Source organism: Zootoca vivipara, chromosome 6, assembly GCF_965207765.1.
Source record: "Zootoca vivipara chromosome 6, rZooViv2.hap1.1, whole genome shotgun sequence".
Classification (NCBI taxonomy): Eukaryota; Metazoa; Chordata; class Lepidosauria; order Squamata; family Lacertidae; genus Zootoca; species Zootoca vivipara.
This window is the reverse complement of record NC_142589.1, coordinates 59,117,956-59,138,492: the sequence shown is the minus strand read 5'-3', so window position 1 is coordinate 59,138,492 and position 20,537 is coordinate 59,117,956. Positions and strand designations below refer to the sequence as shown.

Below are 20,537 nucleotides of genomic sequence, written 5' to 3'. Positions count from 1 at the left end.
TTAGCTCCTGGGACTGAGGCTTCCCACCGCTGCATTGCAGAGTATACCCATGATAGTTGGTAGAGCATGAGACTCTTAATCTCAGGGTTGTGGGTTTGAGCCCCATGCTGGACAAAAGATTCCTGCATTGCAGGAGGCTGAACTAGATGACCCTCATGGTCTACAATTCTATGAGTACAAAAGACAGATCCCTGACCTGATGGGAAACCCAGTCAGATGGGCGGGGTATAAATATTATTATTATTATTATTATTATTATTATTATTATTATTATATGCAGAGGTAGCTCAGAGGAAGGAGAGGCAGAGGGGTAAAGGAGAAGAGTCTGCAACAATTTCACTAATTGTTCAGCATAATGGAAAATCACCGTCCACATCAAATGTAACTCAATCAGAACAAATGTCCCCAAAACCTAGGAGTACCTCCTCCACTGAAATCAGCAGAATCAGACTCAGATGCCCACCCAGCAGCAGTGGATAATTATTGGAATGTAGTGAACTGCAAAAAGAAAAAGTAAAAAAAAAACAACCATCCAGCCTGCAAACCAAGTGAAACAGAATGGAAGTGAAAAAGTGAGTGATCCTTGAGGCTATCTAACCTAATATTTCAACAGAGTTTTCCTATCAGAAGCTTCTGCAACCAAAGTTACTCTCATGTTTATTGTAAACCCTGGGGAGGTAGGAAATCTTGTAAATACAACAGGATCTCCGCTGCCCCTAAGTTCTCCTCTACAACTTTGGGAACTGCTCCAAGCTCTCCTGATAGTTGGGGAGATTCCTATTCAAAGGGAACTCTCTATTGTTGTGTTCAAATCACTGTTCCAGTTATTGTTGTTCAGTTTCATAGGGATTAGCAACCCAAGTCACATCAACCAGAAATCCCATCTTTCCACAAAATTTAAAAGTAAAGCAACTGGTGCTATGAGTATTTCACAAGCTAGCACGGCACCAGCTAGCACTTTTCAATGCATTTCCCTGTTACTCTCCTAGTTGCAAAAAGGCGTTTAAATGGATTTGTTGCGCTAGGGTGGCAGAGTAATTTAATTCACCTTCATCGCGCATGGCTGGCATAAAATCTATCTAGTGGCTGGCTTAAAGTGGGATGCGGGTGGCACTGTGGTCTTCTAAACCACTGAGTCTCTGGGGCTTGCTGATCAGAAGGTGAGCTCCTGTCGCTTCACAGTGTTTCCATTGCACCAGAAACAGTTTAGTGCTGCTGGCCACATTACCCGGAAAGCTGTCTGTGGACAAACGCCAGCTCCCTTGGCCTGAAGCAAGACGAGCGCCTTTGACTGGACGTAACCATCCAGGGGTTCTTTACCTTTTCTTTTCTTTTTTCTTTTTTAACCTTTTACTGGCTTTAAGTATAGAAGGATTGGAAAATCCAGCTAAACGAGCCAGAATGGAACCAGTTCATTAAAAAAACACCAGGTGACATTATTTCTCTCATAAAATACAGCAAAAAAAGAGAGAGAAAAAGTCAGATATAAACTGCTTAAGGGTGGATGGTTAAAATCCCAAATATTTGCAGTTGTTCACTACAAAAGTAAGAGAGGAGTGGTGGTCATTATAACCAACAAGTGTCCTTTTGCAATCCGGGCGGGGGGGGGGGAGGTTTTGTGCAATATACCGGTAAGCAGTCATATGCTATTTACATTAGAGATACAGTTATACCTTGGAAGCCAAATGCCTTGGCACTCCTACATTTTGGCTCCCAAATGCCGCAAACCCAGAGGTGAGTGTTTCACTTTGCAAATGTTATTTGGAACTTGATTTTTTTTTATAATAATTTTTTATTAGTTTTATACAAACAAGACACACAAAACATATAATATAACACTGTCCCTTCAATTTCCCTCCACCCACCCGTCCACTTCTGCCACCAGTAGGACCTGTGGGCATTGAGAATCAAAGGGGGTCCATTGTAAGCTGGGTTTGACCTCCCCCCTCCCTCCCCCCCTATCCCCTCCCTGCCACTGAAAGGACAAGGATGGAGGAGCTCTGAGAGTTGGTTTTTCCCCCAGCTTTTTCAAAAAGAAAAACACATTTAAACAAACACACACAACAGTAGGGAAAACATGAATTCCCAAGTTCTTATTGTCTTAACATTGTAATTGTGGCTTCCTCAATACTCTTCCTCCTGGTTTTCCTAACTTCTCAAACTAATTGTGGCGGGTTTTCTATTCCAATTCAAAATCTTTTTCTTATAATATTGACTTAATCCTCCTCCTTTTCCATGCTGCCCTCCCACAGGCCCCCTTCTGCCACAAGAGGGACCTGCAGGGCACAGCACTTCCAAGGTTCCATTTTTTGTGTCTGGGTTTCCTTCCACCCCCTCCTCTCCCCTCCGAGCACCCCCTGCCACTGGGTGTCTCCAAGTAAAGAGAGAAGGGTAGGCAGCTCTCTGCCCAGACACCTATCCTCACAGAAATTAATATTAAACTATAAAATAAAATTCTTTCCTCAGCCATTCTTTTAATTCCCTCCAGAAAACTCAGTTTTCCCCCCCTTAACATCAAATCTCTACACTAAATCTTAACCATATACTTTATTACCCTCTCCTTCCCCCCTCCCTATGTCTTTTCCCCCAATTGGTTCAGCATTTCCGTTAACAAGCCAAGATTTCGAAGACCGTCATTCAAAGCAAAAAAAAAAACCTTTTAACTAAAATTTTCACCCCACACCAGTTCTTTCCCAATTCCATCTCCAGGCCTTTATTCCCCCCTGCCCCTGTCCTTCCCATCCCTGAGTAACACCACTCCACATAATAACTCCTCCAGGATCTTCCATTCCATTAATCTTCATGTCCCTTTGCTTCTCATTTTCTTGCTTTTCTTGTTTTTCTTCCTTTTGAAATCCATGCTTTGCTTCATCCAAAATATATTTTTTGTAGTCCAATTCGCCTTCAGAGTTCTCCTCAGGTTGTTTCTCCTCACACACAGTCTCAGAATCAAAGATCTCAATATCCAAATTGTCCTCTAAATCCTGAACTTGGACTTCAGCCTCTACTGATGATAAATTAGGATGTTGCCGTTCCTTGTAAATGTCCTCCCATATTTGTAGGTAGTTCAGCACAGCCTCCTGGAAGGCTCGAGAATGCTTTGTTTTCATAGTTCTCTTAACCACAAACGAACAGGAGATAGGGAGCAAAGGGTGCTAGAAAATTCCTTCCTGTTTAGACGATCGACTCCATCTTGGCTGATCTTTTCCTTTGTCTTTAGCTCAATCACAAATCCATTCTTAATTCCAATTTAAATAGTTCTACCTCATTTTCAGTCAATTTTTACTTTTCGCAGCAATACAATAAGTCCACCCGGTCTTTTGACAGTTTGACAGCTTTTGACAGCTGTCAAAACACTCTTCCCCTTAACAATGCTGTACCTCAAGGGGTGCCGGACTCGGGAGCTGAGAAGGTTCCGAAAAATCTTTCTTTCTCTCGGGTCTACCGTCCCTGAAACTTTTTCATCATTCGGCTTGGATTTATTTAAAGCGCCTCCCGATTTGCCATTAGGAAGAGATCGACTTCCGTTTCTTTAGAATCTCTCCTATTTTTCCAATTGATGATTTTAAAGTCCAAATAAGTCCAAATAAAAATTCCACTTACTTTATGGAAATCTTTTATTTTGTTTGGAAGAATCCGCCGCTTGCCGGGTCAGGACTCGGAGCTTCACTTCTTGGAGGTAAGATGTAGCCCAAAATGGCTCCCGCGGTTCCACCCCGCCGGCTCTCGATCACTCTACTGAGCTCTCGGGCAGCGGGGGATCCGCAAAACGGAGCAGCCGCTGGGCGTGTGAGTCACCGGGACTCTCTACCCGGTGTTTTTACGGGGAGCCCGCTCGCTCTGCGGACTTCCCCCCCCTCCGCGAAGCCAGGGACTTCGGCACGCGAAGTCCCTGCGTCCTTCTCTCCGCCGCGACGGACCGGAAGCCCCGTTATTTGGAACTTGAACGTCCGTTGCGCCTTGGTTTTACAAACGTTTTGGAAGTCGAACGGACTTCCGGAATGGCTTCCATTCGGCTTCCAAGGTACGACTTGAATATATATCTATGAAATGGTTTTGGTTTGAGTTCCTGGGAAATAGCCACTACCACCTGAAACCTGGTTGCCTGTCTACTTACAAGGAGCCCAATCTATTGGAAATTCCCGTTGTGCTAGCTCTACTGAATTATTAAGAGAACAGCTCATTCATTTTGGTGGGGCTTATGCTGTGCAAGTTCCCTGTCAACTGTGCAAAGCTGCCCATTCCACTTCGGGAAGTGAGGAATTCCATAGTTAAGCAAATTTAATAATAATGATAGTACATGTCTGTCAATATCTACACCTATTCTAATTTGAATTCCCCTTATAAGGGAAATAAAACCTTGAGCTAAAATTTAAGAGCAATTGAAGCAGCCATTACTCTACCTACAGTCCTCAGTTATTCAATACTATGGCAGAATGCCATAGCTTCAATTCAGAGAAAATTAGGTTTTAATAATTCTAAACATAATTCTGTACTAATAATCTTAGGTTTCACCCATTATCCTTTATAATTTGTGTTAGTCTACTGCATTCAATATTTTAGTTATGCACTGTATAAATAAGTAATTTCTTTGACTTAAGTTGATCTTCTATCTATATTAGCTTAATTGCTAGCCATTTTTAAAAACACACACACAAAGGATCTCTTCTGGATCTCTTTTAGAACTGAAAAGCTTGTATGAATTAAAGCTGCCTGTAGCTTCTGAATTTTGCACTTCTCATGCATTGTGAATGCCATATTTAAATAAAACACTTTGAGTGTAATTGCTGTCTTAATTTCAAATTGGGATTTTGCAGAAAGAAAATGCTTTGCAGAACAAGCTAAAAAGATATTTACCCTTGTACTGCTGTTCAAAACTTGCAGCTGCCTTAGTTCAGAATTTTAAAAATTATGAGTTTTTCATGGTTGGACACTTAATCCTTTCTCCATTCCAATTCTCCACTTTGATGCCCATCTCATATTCCTACTCATGCTGGGTGTGGGTAATATGACTGGAGAATTGCCAGAGCCCAGAGTTATGGCAAGAGCCTTTGGCACCTAAGAACTAAAAACTAAAACTAAAAGTAAACCCCCCCCATCCCATCTCTGATTCTCCCTTATAGGTAGCCCCTGAGTCACTCTAATGACAAGCTATAACAGCAATCTTATCTATACTTCCTTGTGAGCTATGCAGAAATCAGTGGGACTAATGAGTAAATGTGGTGTATTTGGGCTGTCAATATATTCTGTATTCATATTATACAAAGTTCATTCATGCTCTCATAATATCTAGGTTAGACTATAGCAACATGGAGCTCCCCTTAAAAAACATTTGGAAACTTCAGTTTGTTTAGAACAGAGCAGTCAGAATACTAATTTCGACATATGAGTTTTAACCTATTTCACCTGTGTCAAAACATCACTGATCATTGTTGTATTTCAGGGCAAAATTCAAGGGTTATCTCATACCAAGTGATCCAGTTTTTAATTAATTTTTTACTTCATGTCATCCAATTGTCTAAAAATTTTGTACACTTACTGAATGATCAAAACTAAGTTTAAATCTAAATTATTTAATTTTTTTTATTTCATCCCATTTTTTTAGTTATAAGGGTTTGAAATTTCAAAAAATTGACAATTTAGACCTTGCTGGACTATATAAAAACCTTAAAAGCTCAGCCCAGAATTGAGATATTTCAAAACTAAAAACACAAATATGATATAGTACATAATGGACTTATTTTAAAGTTAAGTTACAAAATTTAATTTTTAAAAAAATATTTAAAAATTTAAAATCCCCCCCAAAAATGTATTGATTAGTTCATATTCCTAAGAGCTACCTGCAAAATTTCAAATCGGGATCTTAATGGGATCACATTAAAAAAATATTTTTTTACAAACATGTCTTCCTTATTCGGTTCTATTTAGGATAAATGGGTCTTCTTGGAATAAAATATAACAGAAGAAACAAAACTTCAAATGATATTATCAGTTACTTTAGGCATTTCTTTTATTCAGTAAAAGGTATCTGATAAGGTAGCCAGGCTTTTCTTTTAAAAATGAGTTTCAAAGCAGAGTAATAGCTTGCTATTGCATGACAGAATTAACACGGTACATTCAGATCTCAGTTTGTCTAGGGTTGCAATATTTCTAAAAGTGAAAATCCAGAAAATTGTAAAAATTGTGGACCATTCATTTAAGAGGAATCTCAAAAAACGAAAAGAATTTTTGAGCTATTTTTAGTGAAATTCGTCAAAATCGACATGGGCTGCCAGACATTTCCGTGATTTCTCCCCAGACGCTGTTTATGAGGGCTGAATACTGGCTATGTCCGGGAAATTCTGGACACATGGCATCCCTAAGTTTGCCAAATATGCAGATAGTCTCAACAACTCCTTTTCATTTTGGTTTTTAAAAAACTGAGCCCACTTTATATAGCCATGTTAGTTTCTGGCAGCAAAAGTCTTGTAATGCCTTGAAGCCTAAGAAATTAATTGATGGTAGCATAAACTCTCATAGAAATCCCCTACCGCCAAAATATACAGAGCGCTCAAGTGAAATTGGTAAAATATCCAAAGTGTGTGAGAGAGCATGATCCACTCCCAACTTGTAAATAATTGGCAAAACAAGATGATTGGTGTGCCTGAGCAATCACTTCCATGCATGCCTCCAATTACTGTATGTTTTCATCATGCATTTGCTTCCTAGCCTGCTTCCCCCAACCCAGATTATCCTGTTTAGCTCTGCTTGACTGGGGCCATTTACTGCTTTCCTTCCTTCCTTGGGAAGGGGGGTGGGGAGAGGTCGTGGCTCATTTTAGGCCTTTGCATTTATTTTCTGAGACCCCTGGCTTGCCTTGGCCTATTCAACAAGGCATCTCCATCGCCGCCTTTGTCCCCTCGTTCCGCCCAGCCGCTCAACTGGGTGTGGAGGGAGTTCCCTTTTGATTCTTTTCCCATGCCAGGAGCCCTTCTCAGAGCAGCTCCCTGACTTCAACTTGCCTTTCTTTTGAGAAATTAGCCCTTCTCTTGCTTCCCCTTCTCTGGCTTGCCAGCCATCGGCATCTGCTGCCATCAATCAGCTCACTCCTAATGGATGAAGAGACCCCCAGTTTTCCTACCAGAAAAAGAGAGAGAGAAAAAAGTCCTGAGGTGCTTATATCATCCTTGGCTGCAAAACAAGGCCACTTTCAGTTGCAAAAGAACCACCCACAACCCCACACAATGGGCCCCCTGGCCTGTCAACTCGTCTTGCCTGAGGTACCCCAGTCTTGAAGGATTTGCCTCAGCTCCTTGATTAGCATAGGCCAATGGCTTTGCCCTGTTCCTTTTGGCCCAGCCAGGGCTACTTTTCACTCTTTTATCTGGAGGCCAGTCGAGCATTTCCATCTGAGGGATAATCCCTTTTGTCGCTTTTAACCCACTCCTCATTCCAGCCCCTTCGCTTTGTTCAACATTCAAACAGCGCATGAGTCATCATCTGTGCACCCTTCCCATCCACCTCCAAGAATTGTGCTCTGCTGAGGCTAATGTTACCCTTCTGAACTTTTGGGCCATGGGAAATGTTGCCTCAAGGCTGCCAGAAAATGGGGCTAAGGATTCAGCCTTTAGAGCTTTCCCCACTGTCTTGTGAGGACAGATTTCCAGAATTCAACTTCAACTGGAAAAATATATATCTAGAATCCAAGTTCAATTGGAGAACTTATCCAAATATCTAGAAATCAAGTTCAGCTGGATATCTTTTAAAGAATAACCTCGGAAGTTGAACGGAATCCATTTTGGAAGTCCGTTCGACTTCTGAAAAGTTTGGAAACCAAGGCATGGTTTCCAATTGGTTCCTGATTGTGAAGGCATGCCGGAATCAATAGCAGAAGCTGCGCCGGACATCCGACTTCCAAAAACAGTTAGAGAACCGGAACACTCACTTCCAGTTTTCGATCGTTCAGGAGCTGGAATGTTCAACTCCCAAGACGTTTGGGAGCCAAGGTATGACTGTATGGCATAGGCAGGGCCAGCCCACCCATGAGACAAAGTGAGGTGACCACCTCAGGCAGCATGATCCACAGGGGCAGCAGATCTGACCATACGCTGCTACCACCGCCACCACCACAGTGTCAGCAACACCTGTGGCACATTCCTTGGAGGCTGGTTCTGCTGCCTCCTCTGTAGCCTCTTGTTGGGAGGACACCATCCACTCTGACGCTCACCCAAAACACAGGGCTGGGAACGACCATTCATTCATGACTCCAGGCAGCCAGCACTAGCAACCCTGGACCAGATGAACCAACTCACCCAAGTGTAGCATGAGTGCCTAAGCACAGGGCCAGCTGACCGATCCTTACTTAATTTGCCTGGGTTCAGTGTCAAGAGATTCTGATGTATAATTCCACTATTGCCCTGCAAACATATGTCACATTTAAGTACAGTGAATGGAATTTAGCACCCTGATCATCTCTCTCTTTTTTTCCTTCTGTAAAGAGCAAGTTTCTAGCCGCTATGGCTATTTGAAAGGATATATGGGTGACGCCAGGTGAACCTTCAGAGGCTGGCTGAGTAGGACTTCAGCAGAAAGCAGGCAGTGCTTCAGGCCACAAGCCTATACACACTTACCTGGGAGTAAGTCCTGTTGAACTGGGTCTTCTGGGTAAAGATGTGAAATATTGCACTGTCTAAGTCTTGCTTAGGGGTTTTGCCCATCTCCATCACTAGCGGAAAAATAAATTAGGCCTATATTTGAAGAAGTCTTCTGTTTGAAGGGCTGCCAGGTATAAAAAGAAAGCCCTAAGAAAGGGAGAGTAGGGATGGCCCTTGGAAGTTTCCCATGAACAGTTAGCACACTGCAGATGGTGGCAGCAGTCACGAAATTAAAAGATGCCTGCTTCTTGGGAGAAAAGCAGTGGCAAACCTAGACAGCATCTTAAAAAGCAGAGACATCACCTTGCCAACAAAGGTCCGTATAGTTAAAGCTATGGTTTTCCCAGTCAGACACAACTAAACAACAACAACAACAACAACAACAACAACAAATGACGGGCTACAGCTTCTTCATTCCTGCTCTACAGCTGCATGCATTTAAAACACATTTTCCCAATCCCCCCAAATCCTGGGAACTACAGTTTACTCTGCACAAAGCTGTAATTCCCAACACCCTTAACAAACTAGTTCCCAGGATTTTTGCATGTGTGCTTTAAATGCATGGTGTGTACAGTCTATATGTGATGGATGGGGAGAAGGGGGTGTGGTGCCAAGGACCCACTGGAGGAGGTCCAGTCCTCACCACTGACCCCGGAGATGAGCCTGCAGCAGCTGCTGTTCCTCCTTCTCCATCTTTGTGGGTCAGGGGCTGGCCATGAACCCGCACAATGGGCACTGGAGCCTTAGCAACTGCCCAGAGATGCCAGCTAAATGATTTGGTGCAAGGTGTTGACTCATTAGGATTTTATTTTTTAAAAAAGCGTAGAATATGCACAGGCTAGCTCTCATTCAGGCTGTGAGAAAGAGCAAGGCTCTCTCCCCCTCTGTTTCTTAATGACATCAACTGTCCCATCTCATCCTTCTCAGAGACTCCCCCCCCCCAGTTCTTTGTTGTTGTTGTTTAGTCGTTTAGTCGTGTCCGACTCTTCGTGACCCCATGGACCATAGCACGCCAGGCACTCCTGTCTTGCACTGCCTCCCGCAGTTTGGTCAAACTCATGTTCGTAGCTTCGAGAACACTGTCCAACCATCTTGTCCTCTGTCGTCCCCTTCTCCTAGTGCCCTCAATCTTTCCCAACATCAGGGTCTTTTCCAAGGATTCTTCTCTTCTCATGAGGTGGCCAAAGTATTGGAGCCTCAGCTTCACGATCTGTCCTTCCAGGGAGCACTCAGGGCTGATTTCCTTAAGAATGGATAGGTTTGATCTTCTAGCAGTCCATGGGACTCTCAAGAGTCTCCTCCAGCACCATAATTCAAAAGCATCAATTCTTCGACGATCAGCCTTCTTTATGGTCCAGCTCTCACTTCCATACATCACTACTGGGAAAACCATAGCTTTAACTATACGGACCTTTGTTGGCAAGGTGATGTCTCTGCTTTTTAAGATGCTGTCTAGGTTTGTCATTGCTTTTCTCCCAAGAAGCAGGCGTCTTTTAATTTCGTGACTGCTGTCACCATCTGCAGTGATCAAGGAGCCCAAGAAAGTAAAATCTCTCACTGCCTCCATTTCTTCCCCTTCTATTTGCCAGGAGGTGATGGGACCAGTGGCCATGATCTTGGTTTTTTTGATGTTGAGCTTCAGACCATATTTTGCGCTCTCCGCTTTCACCCTCATTAAAAGGTTCTTTAATTCCTCCTCGCTTTCTGCCATCAAGGTTGTGTCATCTGCATATCTGAGGTTGTTGATATTTCTTCCGGCAATCTTAATTCCGGCTTGGGATTCATCTAGTCCAGCCTTTCGCATGATGAATTCTGCATATAAGTTAAATAAGCAGGGAGACAATATACAACCTTGTCGTACTCCTTTCCCAATTTTGAACCAATAAGTTGTTCCATATCCAGTTCTAACTGTAGCTTCTTGTCCCACATAGAGATTTCTCAGGAGACAGATGAGGTGATCAGGCACTCCCATTTCTTTAAGAACTTGCCATAGTTTGCTGTGGTCGACACAGTCAAAGGCTTTTGCATAGTCAATGAAGCAGAAGTAGACGTTTTTCTGGAACTCTCTAGCTTTCTCCATAATCCAGCGCATGTTTGCTATTTGGTCTCTGGTTCCTCTGCCCTTTCGAAATCCAGCTTGCACTTCTGGGAGTTCTCGGTCCACATACTGCCTAAGCCTGCCTTGTAGAATTTTAAGCATAACCTTGCTAGCGTGTGAAATGAGCGCAATTGTGCGGTAGTTGGAGCATTCTTTGGCACTGCCCTTCTTTGGAATTGGGATGTAGACTGATCTTCTCCAATCCTCTGGCCATTGCTGAGTTTTCCAAACTTGCTGGCATATTGGGTGTAGCACCTTAACAGCATCATCTTTTAAAATTTTAAATAGTTCAGCTGGAATATCATCACTTCCACTGGCCTTGTTATTAGCAATGCTTTCTAAGGCCCATTTGACTTCACTCTCCAAGATGTCTGGCTCAAGGTCAGCAACCACACTACCTGGGGTGTATGTGACCTCCATATCTTTCTGGTATAATTCCTCTGTGTATTCTTGCCACCTCTTCTTGATGTCTTCTGCTTCTGTTAGGTCCTTACCACTTTTGTCCTTGATTATGGTCCCCCAGTTCTTAACAGGCGCTTAACAAATGACTTGCCTTCATTTCAAAACCACAGCCCAAACTTCCTGCTTTGCAGTCCAAAGAAAAGGACCTGACCTTCACCCCTTCAGTAACCATAAAAACAGGGGTGATAAATCTAATCTGCCTCCAGAGGCTGTTCCACAGGATCCAATCAGTCCTTCGTTTAGTTTGGATAAGGGTTGTAGAAGTGCCTTGTGTCAGGGCAAGGTCAGGTTCATGGGATTTCTTCCCAGCCTCCCTCCCGGTTCTAGCTAGGGCACAGCTTGGAATCTCAGCAACCGGAGCTGTAATGGCATTGGGGTGTGTGTGCGTGTGTGTGTATTTTACGAGCATCTCGAAGAATAGGAGCTTTGTTGGAGTCCTGAAGGCCTGCGCTGAGAGAGAGTCAAAGGGTTAAGTGAACACACCAGCACATTAATGGGGGGTTGGATTAAGACATTCCAGTACTCCAAAGCAAGCGACTGGAGGCCGGCAGAAGGAGGTGGGCTGCTGCTCAGTCTTATAGTCAGTTTACTTCTACATGGATAATAAGGGACCATTGTTCAGTGGTAGAGGACTTGCTCTGCATACAGACGGTCTCAGGTACTTCCACTTAAAGGGCCTCCTTTAGCCAAGTCTTCTGACTGCTTGTGTTTGATTCTTGCCTTAAAAACTTCCCCAACTCCCCGCAAAATCACTACCAAAACTCCCTGCTTCCTCTAAAAACCTCCTCTTCTTTATCTAAAATGGCCCAAGTCAGCATCCACTTTCCTTGTGATACTACCTCCAGCCAATTCCCCCAGCCCCCATCTCCTAGTTTCTTTCCTCCTCTGCCCTTCTCAGTCCCTTACTAAGTTTACATGTTTCTATGTTGGTCACTTGAATATTAATTCCTTTAAAACTATGAAAGCCTATGCCACTTCACTTCTGTTTCACATATTTTAAATAAAGATGCTCATTCCCTTTTACTTGTTTGATTAATTGGTAATTTTTGTATGTATTATTTTTACTCCATAAATCTTTAAAGTGCCAGTTTTAGGACACATCCAGCTCAAAAGACCCTAAAATGGATGTCAGGGTCACGTGCAAGAATTGTAGGCTCATGTGCAAATTGCTCAGTTCATAAGGAAGCAGCTTTCTAGGCTTTCAGACAGGAGACATTCCCTGCCCTTCCTAGAGATTCAGGAGATTCAGCCAGTCCCTATACCAGAACTGGACTTGATAGCCCAGGTTCAATAGAAATTGTAGCTTTGCTGGAAGTTAGAGTGGAGACACCCTGTCCCCCCAAAAAGGACACAAATGTGCACGTGCAAACTTTATACAGTATGTGTAAATCTTAGAATTGGAAGAGACCACAAGGGCTATCCAATCCAACCCCCTGCCAAGCAGGAAACACCATCAAAGCATTCTTGACATATGCCTGTCAAGCCTCTGCTTAAAGACCTCCAAAGAAGAATAATCCATCACACTCCTTGGTAGCAAATTCCACTGTCGAACAGCTCTTACTGCCAGGAAATTCTTCCTAATGTTTAGGTGGAATCTTCTTTCTTGTAGTTTGAATCCATTGCTCCGTGTCCACTTCTCTGGAGCAGCAGAAAAAAACCTTTCTCCCTCCTCTATATGACCTTTTATATATTTGAACATGGCTTATCACCCCTTAACCTTCGCTTCTCCAGGCTAAACATACCCAGCTCCCTAAGCCGTTCCTCATAAGGCATCGTTTCCAGGCCTTTGACCATTTTGGTTGCCCTCTTCTGGACACGTTCCAGCTTATCAGTATCCTTCTTGAACTGTGGTGCCCAGAACTGGACACAGTACTCCAGGTGAGGTCTGACCAGAGCAGAATACAGTGGTACTATTACTTCCCTAGATCTAGATGCTATACTCCTATTGATGCAGCCCAGAATTGCATTGGCTTTTTTAGCTGCTGCATCACACTGCTGACTCATGTCAAGTCTGTGGTCTACCAAGACTCCTAGGTCCTTTTCACATGTACTGCTCTCAAGCCAGGTGTCACCCATCCTGTATTTGTGCCTTTCATTTTTTTGCCCAAGTGTAGTACTTTACATTTCTCCTTGTTAAAATTCATCTTGTTTGCTTTGGCCCAGTTGTCTAATCTGTTAAGGTCATTTTGAAGTGTGATCCTGTCCTCTGGGGTATTAGCCACCCCTCCCAATTTGGTGTCATCTGCAAACTTGCTCAGGATGCCCTCAAGCCCATCATCCAAGTGTATATATCTTTACTGTCATTTAAATAGGAATAAAGTGGCAAACAGGTGATCCCATTTCCCAGCTCAGTCTTCTGTCCAGGTACCCACTGCTGCTGATGCACACCTCCAACGTCCCTGCTTTCTCTTCTTCTGGTTCATCATCTTTAAACCCGAAAGCCTAGTAGTGGCACTTGGGGGTGGGGAGTCGCCAGTGATTGGTCCCTCAGGGATGGAGACTGACTGGGATGGGGGAGGGGTGAGGAAATACAAAAACCTCTCCATGCCCCTTGACCCAGCTCCTTGCTGCAATATTTTAGTTATTCTCTTGGGAAACTCTGGGGATGCTGAGGGAAAGTTTGAACCTGAAGCTTCAAAGCAGATGTTGACATCTGGCAAACAACTATATTTCCCTCCCCTATAATCTTGGATTTGCCTAAAGGCACCCTTGGTCAATGATGTCTTGTTCTCTGCAACAGTGGAACTTGGGGCAACCAGAAAAGATTCAATCAAATTACCCAAAGTTATAATAGTTAAATAACAATTTGTTCGGTTTCAGTTGTTCTTTAGGGAAAGACATAACAAGTACAGGTGACATGTCTGCATTTTAATGTAAATTAATATTAATAGTTCCATTGTCTTCTTTCTGTACAGATATATACAAATAGGTAAACATAGCAGTTTTATATTTACAAAATAATTAAGTTATTTTTATTAATTAGGCTCTCTGTATATACAAATACACATGTACATAAATAGCACCAGCAAAAGATGCTTCAACATTAGTTGTGTCTTATTTACAGTTGAGAACAGTACGAGGTTGTGTTTGGCAAGGTCATGCCAATGGTGTAACATACACCAACAAGCACCATCTGGGTCTGTGGCAAGATAAAATTTTAAAAAAGGCGAGCGGGGGGACCCTTAACAGTACAGTACTGCAATTTTCTTTACCACACTTGATGCCATTGGTATCAGGCAGATTAGAGGCAGCACGAAGCACACCCAAAGAAAGTGACTGCTCAAAAGGTGTTTTGCATAAAATAAATGTAAAAATAAATAACGATTGTGGTGCACTTATTCCATCAAGAGGTCTGTTCCTGCAGTACTGCACATTGCCCTGCATGCACATGCAGTTGGTGCTCCTTCAATTCCACGTAAGCCATAGCATGTACCAGTGTTTGCTCTCCAGAGAAGTCTGGAAGGACGTCATAGAGCACTCCCTCAAGGAAGTAAGTCAGCATCCCTCCTGCACAGCAGATGGCCCCGTGGCAGCCCCTCCCCACCTTCAAAGGATCCCAGTGTGTAAACAGCAAACCAAGGCAAGCCGATGTCAAACAATGCTGGCCAGCTCTGTGGAGTCTGACTCTGTGCTACTGTTGTTTTCTTCATCTCTGGAGAAGTAAAAAAAGAAAAATATATGATAAGCACACACACAAACAGGTTTGCAGTAGGCACACAGAATGCAGCTGCTAGTGGAAGCCCACGCAGGACGTCTGCTAGTGCAATAGGGCTTCCCCCCCATCATTCCAAGCTTGAGTTGTGTAGGGGGGAAACCCAGAACAGTGCGTGAGCAGAGAGGAGAGGGGAGATTGTTCCTTCTGGTTAGCTAACATGCTTCCGCTGATGGAACAATTGCCATAGCACACTACAATGAATTCCTAACTTTCCAAACAGGGATTAGGTGTTGCTGCCAGAGGCAAAAGTGTCTCTTAAGGCAGCAAAAGTGTCCTTAAGCTGTGTACACACCATACATTTAAAGCACACACCCTATCCCAGGAATCCTGGGAAATGTAGTTTATTAATGTTGCTGGAAATTATACTAGTTATACTTTTGTGAGGAGTAAACCACAGTTCCCAGGATTCTTTTTGGGGGTGCTTTAAAGGTTTGGTGTGTACCAGGCAAGGTGAGATCAGTACCCAATCCAGTGCTCCTGTGTGTTTGCACTATGCTGACCTTGCTCCTGCCTTGTCCCTCCTCCTCTACCTCCTGGGAAGCAGCAGGGACTGCTACTGCTTCAGCAGACCCTCCGCTATTGCCTAAAAGGTGACCTTTAATCTGTCCCATAATGAAGATGCAGGTTGCTTGTTAAGATGCAGCTCATGACTCCCCTAGTGCCCTCTTCCAGAGAGTGCACAGCCTGCTGCTTATGTGACAAATGTCCCTCCCTCTGGGGAATGAAAGAGGTTCACAGTATTGGAAAGGGCTCAGAAAAGGAGAGAAACAGTCTGGTTGGTGGGCCACTGCGACTCACAGGTCACCAGTTGCCTATCCTTGAACTAGAGCTACCCCTACTTCTGAACTATCAGGCAGTTATGTGCCACCACTAATCTTGGAGCAAAAAAGGTACCCGAGGCAACTCTAAACAGTCAGGAATCCCAGCAAGTGAAGATGACACAGAACTATCAGGAAGCCAAACAGTGATTTGTGCATAAAGGGCCAACATTTAGGATCACTCAGCATTTTATATTTAGCTCTCTACACCCTGCCATGGAGTGCTGCATCAGAGAAACTAGACACCCATTTGTCCCAGGGCCATAAATGCCTGCTCTATTTTAAGTTTTGGCAATAAACGAAAAGGGTTATCTGGAGAAAGAGCCACCTGTCCTTGCAGGATTTGAACCTGTTGCCACACACAGGGAATTTTGAAAGAGTGGTGGGGAGATTTTTTCCTGATTCTGGATGGAGCATGAGATCGCATTGTCCCCTTAACTGCAGCATCACACAGACACAGGATTCCAGATACTTTGAAAGCCATCCTTCTCTGGAGCCCCTCCCATGCTCAACCCATGAAACTACAGTGAGCATTTTTGTTCAGAAGGGCGCAAGGAGGCATAGCATCTGTGGCAATCACTCCTGGGCCAACAGCATCCCTGTAAGTGAATGTTCTCCTGCAACTACTGGCTACGGGGTGATAGCCCATCCCATGAGAAAAGTCCCAGTCTGATAGTTGCTCATCTTTGCCAAGTTATAGATGCACTAACCCCTGCCCCACCCCAAGTGGCCATCTGGGGTCTCACCTTAAATCCTGCAGGGCTTTCTTGTTTTTCCGTCGCCTCTCCTCATCAATAGGGTACAGCTTGAAAAGGAGCAGGCCAAGGATGATCAAAGCCACCGGAGCAGCTGACACCAGTATCTTCAATGTCAAGTTCACCTCCTCTGGCTGGGAGCACCCTCGGGTCTTGTAACCAGCAAAGCTACACACCAAGAAAAGAACCGTTATGATGACCAAGTAAAGTGTCCAGTAGCCCAGCGTCGCTCCTTACCACGCCGCCAGGTTAACAAAACCAGAATAAATTAAACAAAATAATAAATTATGCAAATTGGCTCAAATTGCAACAAACAAACCAACACACAAAACAGGTTTCATTACTCTTTTCTTGGGCTGCCTGGGCACAGAATTTTAACATTCTTTTTAACAACATACACTCCTGCTACAGCCCCCGTAACGTCTTTGAACAATCTAGTGAGTTAAGTCTCCATTTTAGAGAAGGCGGACTGCAACTAAGACAGATCAAATTGCCTAATACAGCACACAGGTATGTGACATTAATGGTGACACAAGAGTTTCAAGCCCGGGTATTCCAGGGCTCCCAGGTGATACATTCTAGTCACTGGATCTCACTAGCTCTCCAGTAGATCCATCAGGATCCTCCTCTCCCTAAAATGTCCCCATTCCAGCCATCATGATGAAAACTACCACGCAATTTTAAAGAAAAGGTGTTGGCATTTGATAGTCTTCTTCTCCTTCCCCATTTCCTCTTGCATCGTATCTTTTTTGATTGTAAGGGCAGGGATTGGTTTTGCTTTTATTCAAACAAAGCCACCCTGGAAGCCTTTTTGGCTGAAGAGCAGGGTAAAAATAATGCTTCAAATGATGGCGTTCTGCTATAGATACCACCAAATCCAAAAAGGGAGAGGGGAGAAAGAGACAGGCAGGCAGGCAGACTTACTCTAAACTGAGTGTGGAGATCCCCAGAGACACCCCAGATGCAAACTTGATGAAGAAGACGTAGAAGGAGAAGAAAATCGCTTCATGGCCAGTGGAGTCTGGGTGCTGCAGGTTGAAGTCATCAATGACATCTGGCAACATGGACCTAAATGGAGAGAGAAGCAAACCAGTCAGTTCCATTTCATTCTCCCCAATTGTCCTCAGCTTCCAAACTGGAGATTACAACAAATCAGTAAGATGTCCAGGTACATAGGGCTGCCATACACCCAAGTTCTCCCGGACATACCCAGGATTCAGCTGCCGAAAATAGCGCCTGGGAAGAATTTCTAAAAATTGCAAAAATGTCCGGGAAAACCTGGACGTATGGCAACCGCATGTTGGAAGTGGATTTGGGGGGAGGGGAATTTCCTTAAAAAATAGGTCAAAAAATTAATTTGTTTCAAGATTTTGAAAAAAAAGCTCAACATTTGTCACTGTCTGAAATATGGCAACCCTAAATTACAAATCACACCTTTTCACTCAATGATAACCAGAAAAAACATGTTTTGGAGCTGCCCCATTATTTGCCACTCACATTTCAACACAGAGTTGGGAGTTTCAACATAACATAGTTATTGAGGGTGGGTGTGTGGAAGCATAATCTGCTTTCAGGACTGAAAACACAGTACTATGTTTACTAAACAAACAAACACACACACACACACACTTACCAGGGTAAAAGAAAAGCAGCAGCGACACTGATTCCTGCTGCAACAGCCACTATATAAGTGATAATAAGGTTACTTTCCATGATTATGATCAAGAGGAGGAAAGGAGTTGCAGACTGTGGAATCAAGAGAGAAAATGGTCAAAAAGATAATCATTCGAAGGTTTTCACTGGCTCAAGACATAGTGGATAAAGATTTTTTTAAAAAAAACACATGGTAGTTTAGGCTTTAATTGTTTGCACCTTGAAAACAGTATACAAATATTCATTTATATACCTGCAATACATGCAATATATATTATTAATTTTAAGGAACAAGGTGGGCTAATATTAATAGAGTCACCTCACAACTTACACGTGTTTATGCAATTTCAGCTTTACACGGTTGGTGGCCAACCGGTTAAAACTGAACAAATTAAATGCACAAAAACTGGTGAGCTTAAAAGTTCTTTTTGCACAGAGTTCTCCTGGTGCAGTTACCAGGCTCTGGGAGGCTCTTTCGCGGGCTCTGGGAGGGTCTCGAAAGATCTTGGAAAGCCCCCTAGCGTCTGGTAAGCAAGGCAGAGCGCTTAAAAGCTCTCTGCTCGTTTTTAAGACTCATGTGGTGTGCTGGTTCAGGAAAGTAAGACTGCAGTTCCAAGGAAGTGGTATGTCTATATGGATTTGTGGGTATCCACGCCATCCCCAGAACATAATCACCACGAAAGATGTGAGAAGACTGCATTTCTTGATTTGCAGGCCAATTGCAACGTAGCCCAGCCCTGTTAATAGACTTAGTAACTTACAGGAAGAAAATAGCAGGTATAGGCCAACACTATGTCAGTAGGCCTCAAGCACACGTCTGTTACCCCATAACAAGGCCTTTACACATTGGAACAGCCTTGTTCTGGGGAAAAGTAAAAGGGCCACATGAGGCCCCAAGTCCTGTACTGCCCATAGGCCTTAGATCTGCTGCAAAACAGCCATCTCAGAGAAGAAAACACACAGCGCTAACACTGCACCACTAACAGGCCTCTAGAGAAAACCGTAGAAGAGGCCCAGTGTTTACCCATAATTCCATGGCATGTTTAGTTCTTGGACTTAATCGTTTTATTGAGATCTAGACCACCTCATTTAGAAGCTGCTTGGCAGACCACTTGGGCCACGTCGTTTCCTCGCTCTTGTAGGCTTAGCAGCGCCAAGTGCAAAGACCTGCTCTGTGCGCTACGTTTCCCTGCATGGCTTGGCAACAGGCACAAAACCTCAAGTCGGCTTTGTGCTTCCCCTTGGAGATTTTTCACTCACCGAGATTCCAATGTAGACAGCCGTTTTCTTCCCAAAGCGAGTGAGGAACCACTGCCAAAAGGGGATGGTAAGAGTGGCAGAGAGCTGCAAGAGAGCAACAAGAAGGGGACGGGAGGAAGAGTTGTTACTCGAGTCAGCCAGAGTCAGTCTTTGCAACAGCCTCTCCAAGGGAGCTCTGCGGGAGCCTCGGGCACTTTGTATGCAAGTTCACACGCTTGGATGTGGCATTGATTAACCTGGACTTAAAGCCCTGATTCCCAACACAATCATGCATATGGAATCCACAGTTCGTTCATAAGCATGCACAGAAAGAAGGGGAAATGCTTCTGACAGCAACCATAGCTAAGGACCCACCCCAGGGTAGGTTATGATCATGGGAGATTTTTTTTTTAGGCAGTCGCATAATGGCAGGGAAAAAAACATGCTCAAGTTACATGATGCCCATTTACAAATGGCTGCACCAGCTCCTTGGCTTCTTTCATAGCCAGCACGAATGCCAATTCTATCCCCAGCTGTCCCACCATAGCCTCCTGTTCTCAAACAATCATGTCCAGTCTCCTTCACTGCCCCCTTACGCCTGGAATTCCCTTCCTTTTTTATAATAACTGTTTATTAGTTTTCAGTTAAAGTCCAATAACAGCCTTGTTATAACAATTTATAATACAATTTTTCATGCAATTCGTTCAAATACCGAGTTACAGAATTTAGATAAAGTGCCCCCCCCCTGCATGCTAGATTTGATGGTTTGATGATTTTCTTTATTTCTGCGTTCTATAGCAATAGTGCCAGAACTCCTCAAGGCTTATAAAGCACTGAGTTTCCCACAAGGACTCAGCCAGGGTCAAGCTCCTTTTCCTCATGAAAGTTCCTCTCTCAGGGCAGCGTCTCTGCCCTTTCCCCTTTTAGGACAGGGCAGGAATTTGTTGGTGGCATGTCAAGAACATGCCCCTACGTTCCTTTGCAGTCAGAAAGGGGAAAGAGGAGAGGAGAAATGAAGGGTGGCAGCGTCCTCCGGACTGTTACTTAACAGGGATTGACGTAACTTTTGATTCTGCAAAGGGGGCGTGAACTGGATGGAGTCTGGCCAAGAGAGCTGGCCATGAGGACGACCAAACATGCTCCACACCCCTCTCTAAGGGACAT

The 20,537-nt window shown here is 43.8% G+C and overlaps 1 protein-coding gene across 2 annotated transcripts in view; it reads right to left on the bottom strand.

Moving 5' to 3' along the window:
- Window positions 1–14,046: 14,046 nt before the first annotated feature.
- Window positions 14,047–20,537, bottom strand: part of MFSD2A (MFSD2 lysolipid transporter A, lysophospholipid) — a 36,886-nt gene continuing 30,395 nt past the window's right edge. For both annotated transcript variants that reach the window (XM_035119051.3, XM_060275813.2), the window contains exons 10-14: window positions 19,395–19,478; window positions 18,115–18,227; window positions 17,406–17,549; window positions 16,473–16,649; window positions 14,047–14,845 (exon numbers count right to left, since the gene is read on the bottom strand). In XM_035119051.3, the coding sequence (XP_034974942.3) occupies window positions 14,785–14,845; window positions 16,473–16,649; window positions 17,406–17,549; window positions 18,115–18,227; window positions 19,395–19,478 (579 nt within the window). In that variant the 3' untranslated portion in view covers window positions 14,047–14,784. The remainder of the gene's footprint in view (window positions 14,846–16,472; window positions 16,650–17,405; window positions 17,550–18,114; window positions 18,228–19,394; window positions 19,479–20,537) is intronic.